Raw genomic sequence first — 13185 nt, 5'->3', positions numbered from 1 at the left:
GATGGACAGAGAGAACGAAAGAGGATAGTCAAGTGATTATATAGCACCTTACAATCTTGCTACGAAACATGGGCCCGATGTTGCCATAGAAGATGGGCCCTCTGCTGCTATGGGGGATGGGCCCTATGTTGTCATGGGGGATTAGACCTATATTGCCATGGGGGATTAGACCTATGTTGCCATGGGGGATGGGCTTGTGTTACCATTGAGGATGGGCACTATGTTGCTATGGGGGATGGGCCCTATGTTGCTATGGAGGATGGGCCCTATGTTGCTAAGGGGGATGGGGCCTATGTTGCCATGGGGGATGGGCCCTAGGTTGCCCTGGGTGATGGGCTCTTTGTTGGCATGAGGGACGGGCCCTATGTTGCGTTGGGGGATGGGCTTGTGTTGCTATGGGGAATGGGCCCAATGTTGCTATGGGGTATGGGCCATATGTTGCTATGGGGAATGGCCCCTGTGTTGCTATGGGGAATGGGCCCTGTGTTGCTATGGGGGATGGGCCCTATGTTGCTATTGGCAATGGGCCCTATGTCGCTATGGGGATGGGCTGTGCTGCTATGGAGGATGGGCCCTAAATTGCAATGGGGGATGGGCTCAATGTTGCTATGGGGGATGGGCCCTATGTTGCTATGGGAATGGGCCCTGTGTTGCTATGGGAGATGGGCCCTTTGTTGCTATGGGGAATGGGCCCTCTGTTGCTATAGGGAATGAGCCCTATGTTGCCATGGGGAATGGGCCCTGTTGCCATGGGGGATGGGGCCTATGTTGCTAAGGGGGATGGGCCCTATGTTGCTTTGGGGGATGAGCCTTATGTTGCTATGGGCGATGGGCCCTACGCTGCCATGGGCGATGGGCCCTATGTTGCCATGGGGGATGGGCCCTATGTTTCTACGGGGATGGGCCCTAGATTTTCATGCGGTTGGGCTTGTGTTGCCATGGGGGATGGGCCCTATGTTGCTATGGGAAATTGGCCATATGTTGCTATGAGGTTGGGCCATATGTTACTATGGGGGATGGGCACTATGTTACTATGGGGGATGGGCCCTATGTTGCCATGGGGGATGGGCCCTAGGTTGCTATGGGGGATGGGCCCTCGGTTGTCCTCGGTGATGGGCCCGATGTTGGCATGAGGGACGGGCCCTATGTTGCATTTGGGGATTGGCTTGTGTTGCTCTGGGGGATGGGCTCTATGTTGTCCTGAGGAATGGGCTTGTGTTACCATGGGAGATGGTCCCTCAGTTGCTATGGGGGATGGGCTTGTGTTGCTATGGGGAATAGGCCCTATGTTGCTATGGGGGATGGTCCCTGTTGCTATGTGGGATGGGCCCTATATTGTTATGGGGGATGGGCTCTGTGTTGCTATGGGGGATGGGCTCAATGTTGCTCTGGGGAAGGGCTCAATGTTGCTATGGGAATGGGCCCTGTGTTGCTATGGGGGATGGGCCCTCTGTTGCTATGTGGGATGGATCCTATGTTACCATGGGGAATGGGCCCTATTTCCATGGGGGATGGGGCCATATGTTGCTAAGGGAGGTGGGCCCTATGTTGCGATGGAGAATGGGCCCTATGTTCCTATGGGGAATGGGCCCTATGTTCCTATGGGGAATGGGCCCTATGTTGCTGCGGGGGATGGGCGTTATGTTCCTATGGGGAATGGGCCCTATGTTCCTATGGGGAATGGGCCCTATGTTCCTATGGGTGAATGGGCCCTGTGTTGCTATGGGGGATGGGCGTTATGTTCCTATGGGGAATGGGCCCTATGTTGCTGTGGGGGAAGAGCCCTATGTTCCTATGGGGAATGGGCCCTATGTTCCTATGGGGAATGGGCCCGATGTTGCTGTGGGGGAAGGGCCCTATGTTCCTATGGGGAATGGGCCCTATGTTCCTATGGGGAATGGGCCCTATGTTCCTATGGGGAATGGGCCCTATGTTGCTGTTGGGGAAGGGCCATATATTGCTTTGGTTGTTTAATTAAAGGATTTGATTGGTTCGATAGAGAGAAACTATTTCCTCTGGTGTGGGGGCGAGCCCAGAACAAGGGGGCTGAACATTAAAATAAGAGCCAGACCATTCAGGGGTGATGTCAGGAAGCACTTCTTCACACAGAGCGGAGTGGAAATCTGGAACTCTCTGCCCCAGAAAGCTGGTGGGTTCGGGGTCAACTGGAAATTTCAAAGCGGAGATTGATTGATTTTTGTCCGGCAAGGACGTTAAGGGTTGTGTGATCAAGGCGGGTAGATGGAGTTAAGATACTGTTGAGCCATGATCCGATTGAATGGCAGAAGTGGCTCGAGGGGCTGAATGGCCTCCACCTATGTAGCTCAGTCTCTATGGCCCCGTGACCATATGACCTTATGATTCTCTGTCTCTATGACCATATATCCCTATGACCTGATGTCCCCATACCCCCATATCCTTATAACTCCATGTCCCCATGTCCCTATGGCCCCAAGTCACTATGACCCTATATCTCTATGTTCCTATGACCCTCTGTTCCTCTGGTCCTATGTCCCTATGTTACTATGACCTTATGATCCTATATTCCTATGACCCTCTATCCCTATGTTCCCATGACACTATGACCTTATGACCCATGACCCTATGTCACTATAACCTTATGTCTGAAGTTTCTATACCTCTTGACCCCTGACCCTGGCCTTGTGTCAATCACTTCCTCAGATCACAAGGAGATCCGTCTGGCTGGCGGAGGCAGCCGGTGCGCCGGGAGAGTGGAGATCAACTCGGAAGGGAGCTGGGGGACGGTCTGCGATGACTCCTGGGACCTCCGCGCTGCTGCGGTGGTCTGCGGGCAGCTGGGCTGTGGCACTGCCATCTCCGCCGTCAATGCCTCGGGCTTCGGACAAGGTCAAGGGCACATCTACCTGGACGAGGTCAGCTGCAATGGCACAGAGGCTTACCTGTGGCACTGCCCGTCGGACCCCTGGCTCCAGCATGACTGCGGCCATAAGGAAGATGCTGGGGTGGTGTGTTCCGGTGAGTAGCCATTTTGTTTGTTTATGCTCTCCGGGTTTCTCCATGACTGCTGAATGCAATCTGCACTTCCTATCTGTGTCACTTGACTTTCTGTTGGAGGATGGGCCCTGTGAATGCAATGGCGGATGGGCCCATGTTACTATGGCAGATGGGATCTATGTTGGCATGGGCATTGGCCAATGGGCGCTATGTTGCTAGGGGTGATGGTCCCTATGTTGTTTTGGGGGATGGGCTCTGTGTTGCTATGGGCAATAGTACCAATGTTGATATGGGGATTGGCCCTGTGTTGCGATAGTTGATGGGCCCTGTGTTGGTATAGGGGATGGACTCTGTGTTGCTATGGAGGATGGGCTCTGTATTGCTATGGGGGATGGGCTCTGTGTTGCTGTGGGGAATTGGCTCTATGTTGCTATGGGGATGTGCACTGTGTTGCTATGGGTGATGTGTCCTGTGTTAACATGGGCGATGGGCTCTGTGTTGCTATGGGGGATCGGCCCGATGTTGCTATGGGGGCTGGGCTTTATGTTGCTATGGGGGATGGGCCCTATGTTGCTATGGGGGATGGGCTCTGTGTTGCTATGGGGATGGGCTCTGTGTTGCTATGGGCGATGGGCTTTATGTTGCTATGGGGGATGGGCCCTATGTTGCTATGGGGGATGGGCTCTGTGTTGCTATGGGCGATGGGCTTTATGTTGCTATGGGGGATGGGCCCTATGTTACTATGGGGAATGGGCCCTATGTTGCTATGGGGGATGGGCTCTGTGTTGCTATGGGGATGGGCTCTGTGTTGCTATGGGGATGGGCTCTATGTTGCTATGGGGGATGGTCTCTGTGTTGCTATGGGGATGGGCTCTGTGTTACGATGAGGATAGGCTCTGTGTTGCTATGGGGATGGGCTCTATGTTGCTATGGGGGATGGGCTCTGTTGCTATGGGGATGGGCTCTGTGTTACTATGAGGATAGGCTCTGTGTTGCAAGGAGAATGGGCTCTGTGTTGCCATGCGGATGGGCTCAGTTGCGTTGTAGATGGGCTCTGTTGCCATGCGGATGGGTTCAGTTGCCTTGTAGATGGGCTCTGTTGCTATGCGGATGGGCTCAGTTGCCTTGTAGATGGGCTCTGTTGTCATGCGGATGCATTGACTGTTGCTACAGCCGAAGGGCTCAATGATGTGAAAGATGACTGTCATGTGCCTTTGGTAACTGAAAGGAAGCCACTGCCTCCTTATGAAAGGGGAACCAATGAAGAAACTATGAATGAAATCAAAATACAAATTAAAGTTTCGTTCCGAGGGATGACGGGGGTCGGAGGGGGGGGGGGGGGGGGCGAGGTGGGGAAGGTGATGAAACACTCCAGCTTCCTCTGGCTGTGCGGGCCGTGGACAACACGTGATCCCTCCACAGGGCTGAGCCATCCGCTGCTATGGCAGATTCTTTGTATCAATCTTCCCACTATAAATCTCGCCCGTGTAAACTCATCACTCCCATTGCACCAACTGGTGACTCGTATCCAACTATTTCGCTCGAAATGCTTTCTGATACTTTTTCTAAACCAGCCAGTTACTTTTCACGACAATTCCCACCTCTCCAAATGTTGATTTTTTAAAAAAATCAGTCCATTATATCACACCAAAAAGGCGACAACTGTTACCCATTTACATTAACATCCATATAGTGTTGACAGACACAGGCTGGTCAGCTCATCCGCTGCTGAAACCCTCATCTGTTTCTTCTGCACCTCAGGATGGGACTATTCCAATGCTCTCCTGGCTGGTTTCCCACATTCATCTCTCCGTAAACATGGAGGCATCCAGAACTCTATTGACCTTGTGCTAGCTCGCACCAAGTCCCGTTCCCCTATCACTCCCTGTGCTCACTGACCTACACTGGCTCCTGGTCCAGCAATGTCTCAAGATTAAAATATTCATCCTTGTTTTCAAAACCCTTAACAGCCTCTACCCCTCCCTATCTCTGTAACCTCCTCCAGCCCCTACACCCCTCCCTATCTCTGTAACCTCCTCCAGCCCTACAACCCTCCCTATCTCTGTAACCTCTTCCAGCCCCTACAACCCTCCCTGTCCCTGTAACTTCCTCCAGCCCCTACAACCATCCCTATCTCTGTAACCTCCTCCAGCCCTACAATCCTCCCTATCTCTGTAACCTCCTCCAGCCCCTACAACCCTCCCTATCTCTGTAACCTCCTCCAGCCCCTACAACCCTCCCTATCTCTGTAACCTCCTCCAGCCCCTACAACCATCCCCATCTCTGAAAACCCATCCAGCCCCTACACCCCTCCCTATCTCTGTAACCTCCTCCAGCCCCTACAACCATCCCCATCTCTGAAAACCCATCCAGCCCCTACAACCCTCCCTATCTCTGTAACCTCTTCCAGCCCCTACAACCCTCCCTGTCCCTGTAACATCCTCCAGCCCCTACAACCATCCCCATCTCTGAAAACCCATCCAGCCGCTACAACCCTCCCTATCTCTGTAACCTCCTCCAGTCCCTACAACCCTCCCTATCTCTGTAACCTCCTCCAGCCCCGACAACCCTCCCTATCTCTAACCTCCCCCAGCCCCTACAACCCTCCCTATCTCTAACCTCCCCCAGCCCCTACAACCCTCCCTATCTCTGTAACCTCCTCCAGCCCCGACAACCCTCCCTATCTCTAACCTCCCCCAGCCCCTACAACCCTCCCTATTTATGTAACCTCCCCCAGCCCCTACACCCCTCCCTATCTCTGTAACCTCCCCCAGCCCCTACAACCCTCCCTATCTCTAACCTCCCCCAGCTCCTGCAACCTTCTGAGATCTCTGCGCTCCTCCAATTCTGGCCCCTTGCCCATCCCTTGATTTTAATCGCTCCACCATTGGTGGCTGCGCCTTCAGCTTCCTGGGCCCTTATCTCTGGAATTCCCTCACTAAACCTCTCCAACTCTCTCCTCTTTCTCCTCTTTTAAGGCACTCCTTAAAACCTACCTCTTTGACCAAGCTTTTACTCACCAGTTGGAGTATCTCTTTTTGTCAAATTGTGTTTGACAATCTCTCCTGTGAAACGCTTTGGGATGTTTTTCTGTTAATGCTGCTATACAAATGCAGGTTGTTGGTATTGTATTAAGGACTATACTGAAAACCCAAACCGTCGACTTGTTGCTACATCCTCCTCAAAACCACATGGGCTGTACGGAACCCCCCATAGGCGAACTGCTGTCATTACGGTGTGATGTGTTTACATAGTGATTTTGAATGTGTTTTTTTTAATCCCCTGCATTTCACAACAGGGCACCGTGAAATTCGGCTGACTGGGGGTCCGGACCCCTGCTCGGGGCGGGTGAGCGTCCGTGACCAGGGAACATGGGGCTCGCTTTGCGACACAGTCTGGGGCCTGTCCCTCGCCCACGGGGTCTGCCAGTACCTGGGCTGCGGCAATGCCTCGAGGCTTGACAAGACTTACAGGCTGACCGGCGACCACTTTTGGGGCGACATGTGCCAGGAGGGCACCAGCGAGAAGATACCTGCCTGCCTTCAACCTCTCCCACTGCCTGCATGCTCAGCAGACCAAGCGGCTGGCGTGGTCTGTACTGGTAAATGCGGGAATGCAACTCATTGCTAACCTTGTCTCTGTCTCTTGGATATCGTTTGTTAATGAAGTAAACAGAGGGTCGATGAGGGTGGTGTAGTAGATGTATTATATTTAGAAATTCAAAAGGCTGTTGACAAAGTAGTACATAGTAGCAAAATTAAAGGGTCAATGACAGCATGGATTGTAAAAAATGGCGAAGAGACAGAAAGCAGAGATAAATGGTGAACAGTTGTTGTTCAGATTGCTGGGAAGTCCCCTCTCTGACACTGAAGGTTCTGTACTCAGCAAAGGACTCAGTTTTATCCCCTTACGCCCCCACCTCAATGAATTTTGTAATCGACATGAGCTGAGCTCTTCTTCTGTCGCCTTCGCCTCCATGCTCACCTCTTTGACCAGCAGTCCTCCCCCGACCAGCAGACCCTTTTACCCGCCTCCAGCATTCTCTCTCTACTTGGACCCCTCCCTCTGGCCTCTTGTATTGAAACATAGAAACAGAATCTCAGAATCACAGAATATTACAGTGCAGAAGAGGCCCTTCGGCTCATCGAGTCTGCACCGATGCATTAAAGACAGCTGACCTGTCTACCTAATCCCATTTGCCAGCACTTGGCCCATAGCCTTGAATGTTATGACGTGCCAAGTGCTCTTCCAGATACTTTTTAAAGGATGTGAGACAACCTGCCTCTACCACCCCCTCAGGCAGGGCGTTCCAGACCGTCACCACCCTCTGGGTAAAAAAGTTCTTCCTCAAATCCCCCTTAAACCTCCCGCCCCTCACCTTAAACTTGTGTCCCCTCGTAACTGACCCTTCAACTAAGGGGAACAGCTGATCCCTATCCACCCTGTCCATGCCCCTCATAATCTTGTACACCTCGATCAGGTCACGCCTCAGTCTTCTCTGCTCCAGCGAAAACAACCCAAGCCTATCCAACCTCTCTTCATAGCTTAAATGTTCCATCCCAGGCAACATCCTGGTGAATCGTCTCTGCACCCCCTCCAATGCAATCACTTCCTTCCTATAATGTGGCGACCAGAATTGCACACAGTACTCCAGCTGTGGCCTTAACAAAGTTCTGTACAACTCCAACATGACCTCCTTGCTTTTTATTTATTTTATTTTATGAGAGATACAGCACTGAAACAGGCCCTTCGGCCCACCGAGTCTGTGCCGACCAAGAACCACCGATTTATACTAACCCTAAAGTAATCCCATATTCCCTACCACCTACCTACACTAGGGGCAATTTACAATGGCCAATTTACCTATCACCTGCAAGTCTTTGGCTTTGGGAGGAAACCGGAGCACCCGGCGAAAACCCACACGGTCACAGGGAGAACTTGCAAACTCCGCACAGGCAGTACCCAGAATTCAACCTGGGTCTCTGGAGCTGAGGCTGCGGTGCTAACCACTGCGCCACTGTGCCGCCCTTAATAATGATAATCAATGCCTCGATTGATAAAGGCAAGTGTCTCATATACCTTTTTCACCACCCTATTAACCTGTCCTTCTGCCTTCAGAGATCTATGGGCAAACACACCAAGATCCCTTTGTTCCTCGGAACGTCCCAGTGTCAGGCCATTCATTGAATACTTCCGTGTCCTTCCAAAGGATTACTCCTTCCAAAGTGTATCACCTCACACCTTTCAGGGTGAAATTCCATCTGCCACTTTTCTGCCCATTTGACCATCCCGTCGATATCTTCCTGTAACCCAAGACGCTCCACTTCACTGTTAACCACTTGGCCAATCTTTGTGTCATCCATGAACTTACTGATCCTACCCCCCACATAGTCATCTATGTCATTTATATAAATGACAAACAATAGGGGACCCAGCACAGATCCCTGTGGTACTCCACTGGACACTGGCTTCCAGTCACTAAAACAGCCATCTGTCTTCACTCTCTGTCTCCTACAGCTAAGCCAATTTTGAATCCACCTTATCAAGTTACCCTGTATCCCATGTACATTTGCTTTCTTGATAAGTCTCCCATGTGGGACCTTGTCAAAGGCTTTGCTGAAATCCATGTAAACTACATCAACTGCACTCCCCTCATCTACACACCTGGCCACATACTCAAAAAATTCAATCAAATTTGTTGGGCATGACCTCCCTCTGACAAAGCTATGCTGACTATTCCGAATCAAATTTTGCCTCTCCAAGTGGAGATAGATTCTCTCCTTCAGAATTTTCTCCAATAGTTTCCCTACCACTGACGTGAGACTCACTGGTCTGTAGTTCCCTGGCTTATCTCTACACATTAACTGTTCTCCAGTCCTCTGGCACCTCCCCCGTGGCCAGAGTGGACTTAAAAATTAGGGACAGAGCCCCTGCAATCTCCATCCTCGCCTCCCACAGCATCCTGGGACACAAATCGTCCGGACCTGGAGATTTGTCCACTTTTAAGCCTTCCAAAACCTCCAATACCTTGTCACTCGCTATGACAATTTGCTCAAGAACCTCACAGTCTCTCTCTCTAAGTTCCATATCTGCATCCTCATTCTCTTGGGTGAAGACAGATGTGAAGTATTTGTTCAACACCCTACCAATGTCCTTTGGCTCCACCCACAGATTTCCCCCTTGGTCCCTAATGGGTCCTACTCTTTCCCTGGTTATCCTCTTCCCATTGATATACTTAGAGAATATCTTGGGATTTTCCCTACTTTTACCAGCCAGAGCTTTCTCATATCCCCTCTTTGCTCTCTTAATTGCTTCCTGAAGCTCCATCCTACACTTTCTGTACTCCACTAATGCTTCCGTTGATTTGCTCTCCTTGTATTTGCTACAAGCCTCTCTTTTCCTTCTCATCGTACCCTGAATGTTTCTGGTCATCCATGGTTCTCTGGGCTTGTTGCTCCTACCTGTTATCCTAGAGGGAACATGTTGGGCCTGTACCCTCCCCATTTCCTTTTTGAATGCCCCCCACTGCTCTTCTGTAGATTTCCCGACAGGTAACTCTTTCCAGTCTATCTTGGCCAGATCCTGCCTTATTTTACTATAATTCGCTCTCCCCCAATCCAAAACCTTTTTTTGCAACTTGTCTGTTTCTTTCTCCTTAACCAGCTTAAATTGTACCATGTTGTGGTCGCTATCACCAAAATGCTGCCCCACCAACATATCAACATCGAAAATAGGAGCAAGAGTAGGCCATTCGGCCCTTCGGGCCTGCTCCGCCATTCATTATGATCATGGCTGATCATCCAACTCAGTAGCCTGTTCCCGCTTTCTCCCCATATCCTTTGATCCCTTCAGACCCAAGAGCTGTATCTAACTCCTTCTCGAAAACATACAGTGTTTTGGCCTCAACTGCTTTCTGTGGTAATGAATTCCACAGGCTCACCACTCTCTGGGTGAAGAAATTTCTCCTCATCTCAGTCCTGAAAGGTTTACCCCGTATCCTTAGACTATGACCCCTGGTTCTGGACTGCCCCACCATCGGAAACATCCTTCCTGCATCGACCCTGTCAAGTCCTGTTAGAATTTTATAGGTTTCTATGAGATCCCCCCCTCACTCTTCTGAACTCCAGCGAATATAATCCTAACCGAATCAATCTCTCCTCATACATCAGTTCCGCCATCCCAGGAATCAGTCTGGTAAACCTTCGCTGCACTCCCTCTACAGCAAGAACATCCTTCCTCAGAAAAGGAGACCAAAACTGCACACAATATTCCAGGTGTGGCCGCACCAAGGCCCTGTATAATTGCAGCAAGACATCCTGCTCCTGTATTCAAATCCTCTTGCTATTCTTTTGGGCCTCCTTATCTCGAGAGACAATGGATACGCGCCTGGAGGTGGTCAGTGGTTTGTGAAGCAGCGCCTGGAGTGGCTATAAAGGGTTAGGGTTAGGGTTAGGGTTAGGGTTAGGGTTAGGGTTAGGGTGACAGGCTTTTCCACAGGTGCTGCAGAGAAACTTGTTTGTCGGGGCTGTTGCACAGTTGGCTCTCCCCTTGCGCCTCTGTCTTTTTTCCTGCCAACTACTAAGTCTCTTCGACTCGCCACATTTTAGCCCCGTCTTTATGGCTGCCCGCCAGCTCTGGCGAACGCTGGCAACTGACTCCCACGACTTGTGATCAATGTCACAGGATTTCATGTCGCGTTTGCAGACGTCTTTAAAGCGGAGACATGGAAGGCCGGTGGGTCTGATACCAGTGGCGAGCTCGCTGTACAATGTGTCTTTGGGGATCCTGCCATCTTCCATGCGGCTCACATGGCCAAGCCATCTCAAGCGCCGCTGACTCAGTAGTGTGTACAAGCTGGGGATGTTGGCCGCCTCGAGGACTTCTGTGTTGGAGATACGGTCCTGCCACCTGATGCCAAGTATTCTCCGGAGGCAGCGAAGATGGAATGAATTGAGACGTCGCTCTTGGCTGACATACGTTGTCCAGGCCTCGCTGCCGTGGAGCAAGGTACTGAGGACACAGGCCTGATACACTCGGACTTTTGTGTTCCGTGTCAGTGCGCCATTTTCCCACACTCTCTTGGCCAGTCTGGACATAGCAGTGGAAGCCTTTCCCATGCGCTTGTTTATTTCTGCATCTAGAGACAGGTTACTGGTGATAGTTGAGCCTAGGTAGGTGAACTCTTGAACCACTTCCAGAGCGTGGTCGCCAATATTGATGGATGGAGCATTTCTGACATCCTGCCCCATGATGTTTGTTTTCTTGAGGCTGATAGTTAGGCCAAATTCATTGCAGGCAGCCGCAAACCTGTCGATGAGACTCTGCAGGCACTCTTCAGTGTGAGATGTTAAAGCAGCATCGTCAGCAAAGAGGAGTTCCCTGATGAGGACTTTCCGTACTTTGGTCTTCGCTCTTAGGCGAGCAAGGTTGAACAACCTGCCCCCTGATCTTGCGTGGAGGAAAATTCCTTCTTCAGAGGACTTGAACGCATGTGAAAGCAGCAGGGAGAAGAAAATCCCAAAAAGTGTGGGTGCGAGAACACAGCCCTGTTTCACGCCACTCAGGATAGGAAAGGGGTCTGATGAGGAGCCACCATGTTGAATTGTGCCTTTCATATTGTCATGGAATGAGGTGATGATACTTAGTAGCTTTGGTGGGCATCCAATCTTTTCTAGTAGTCTGAAGAGACCACGTCTGCTGACGAGGTCAAAGGCTTTGGTGAGATCAATGAAAGCAATGTAGAGGGGCATCTGTTGTTCACGGCATTTCTCCTGTATCTGACGAAGGGAGAACAGCATGTCAACGGTTGATCTCTCTGCACGAAAGCCACACTGTGCCTCAGGGTAGATGCGCTCGGCCAGCTTCTGGAGCCTGTTCAGAGCAACTCGAGCAAAGACTTTCCCCACTATGCTGAGCAGGGAGATTCCGCGGTAGTTGTTGCAGTCACCGCGGTCACCTTTGTTTTTATAGAGGGTGATGACATTGGCATCGCGCATGTCCTGGGGTACTGCTCCCTCGTCCCAGCACAGGCATAGCAGTTCATGTAGTGCTGAGAGTATAGCAGGCTTGGCACTCTTGATTATTTCAGGGGTAATGCTGTCCTTCCCAGTGGCTTTTCCACTGGCTAGAAGGCCAACATATCATTTGCCTTTTTTACCGCCTGTTGCACCTACATGCTTACCTTCAGCAACTGGTGTACGAGAATGCCCAGGTCTTGCTGTATATTCCCCTCTCTCAGTTTATAGCCATTCAGATAATAAGCTGCCTTCCTGTTTTTGCTACCAAAGTGGATAACCTCACATTTATCCACATTATACTGCAATTGCCATGCATTAGCCCACCCACTCAACTTGTCCAAATCACCCTGAAGCCTCTCTGCATCCTCCTCACAACTCACCCTCCCACCCAGTTTTGTGTCATCTGCAAATTTGGAAATATTACATTTGGTTCCTTCATCTAAATCATTAATGTATATTGTGAATAGCTGGAGTCCTAGCAACAATCCCTGCTATAACCCACTAGTCACTGCCTGCCATTCAGAAAAAGACCCATTTATCCCTACTCTTTGTTTCCTGTCTGCCAACCATTTTTCTATCCATCGCAATACACTACCCCCAATCCCATGCACTTTAATTTTACTTGCTAATCTCTTATGTGGGACTTTGTTGAAAGCCTTCTGAAAGTCCAAATAAACCACATCCACTGGCTCCCCATCATCAACTCTACTGGTTACATCCTCGAAGAATTCTAGTAGATTTGTCAAGCATGATTTCCCTTTCGTAAATCCATACTGACTCTGTTCGATTCTACCATTGTTCTCTAAGTGCTCTGCTATAAAATCATTGATAATGGACTCTAGAATTTTCCCCACGACCTACGTCAGGCTGACTGGTCTATAATTCCCTGCTTTCTCTCTACCCCCCTTTTTAAATAGTGAGGTTACATTAGCTACCCTCCAATCTGTAGGAACTTTTCCAGAGTCTGTAGAATCTTGGAAGATGACCACCAATGCATCCACTACTCTGGGATGCAGACCAACAGGCCCTGGGGACTTATCGGTCTTCAATCCCATCAGTTTCCACAACACCATTTCTCTACTAATACAGATTTCCTTAAGTTCCTCTCTCTCACTAAACCCTGTGTTCCCCAATATTTCTGGTACGATATTTGTGTCCTCCTTTGTGAAGACAGAACCAAAGTATGCATTTA

At 50.4% G+C, this 13185-nt stretch overlaps 1 protein-coding gene across 4 annotated transcripts in view; it reads left to right on the top strand.

Annotated features, from left to right (window-relative positions):
* Positions 1-13185, top strand: part of LOC137385092 (T-cell differentiation antigen CD6-like) — a 138998-nt gene that overhangs the window by 52522 nt on the left and 73291 nt on the right. For all 4 annotated transcript variants that reach the window (XM_068059848.1, XM_068059849.1, XM_068059850.1 and 1 more), the window contains exons 5-6: positions 2683-2997; positions 6275-6577. In XM_068059848.1, coding sequence (XP_067915949.1) covers positions 2683-2997; positions 6275-6577 — 618 coding nt within the window. The remainder of the gene's footprint in view (positions 1-2682; positions 2998-6274; positions 6578-13185) is intronic.

The sequence above is a fragment of the Heterodontus francisci genome, chromosome 28, assembly GCF_036365525.1.
Source record: "Heterodontus francisci isolate sHetFra1 chromosome 28, sHetFra1.hap1, whole genome shotgun sequence".
In the NCBI taxonomy this organism is placed as follows: domain Eukaryota; kingdom Metazoa; phylum Chordata; class Chondrichthyes; order Heterodontiformes; family Heterodontidae; genus Heterodontus; species Heterodontus francisci.
Note: the sequence above shows the minus strand (reverse complement) of the source record. Positions and strands in the feature narration are given on the sequence as shown.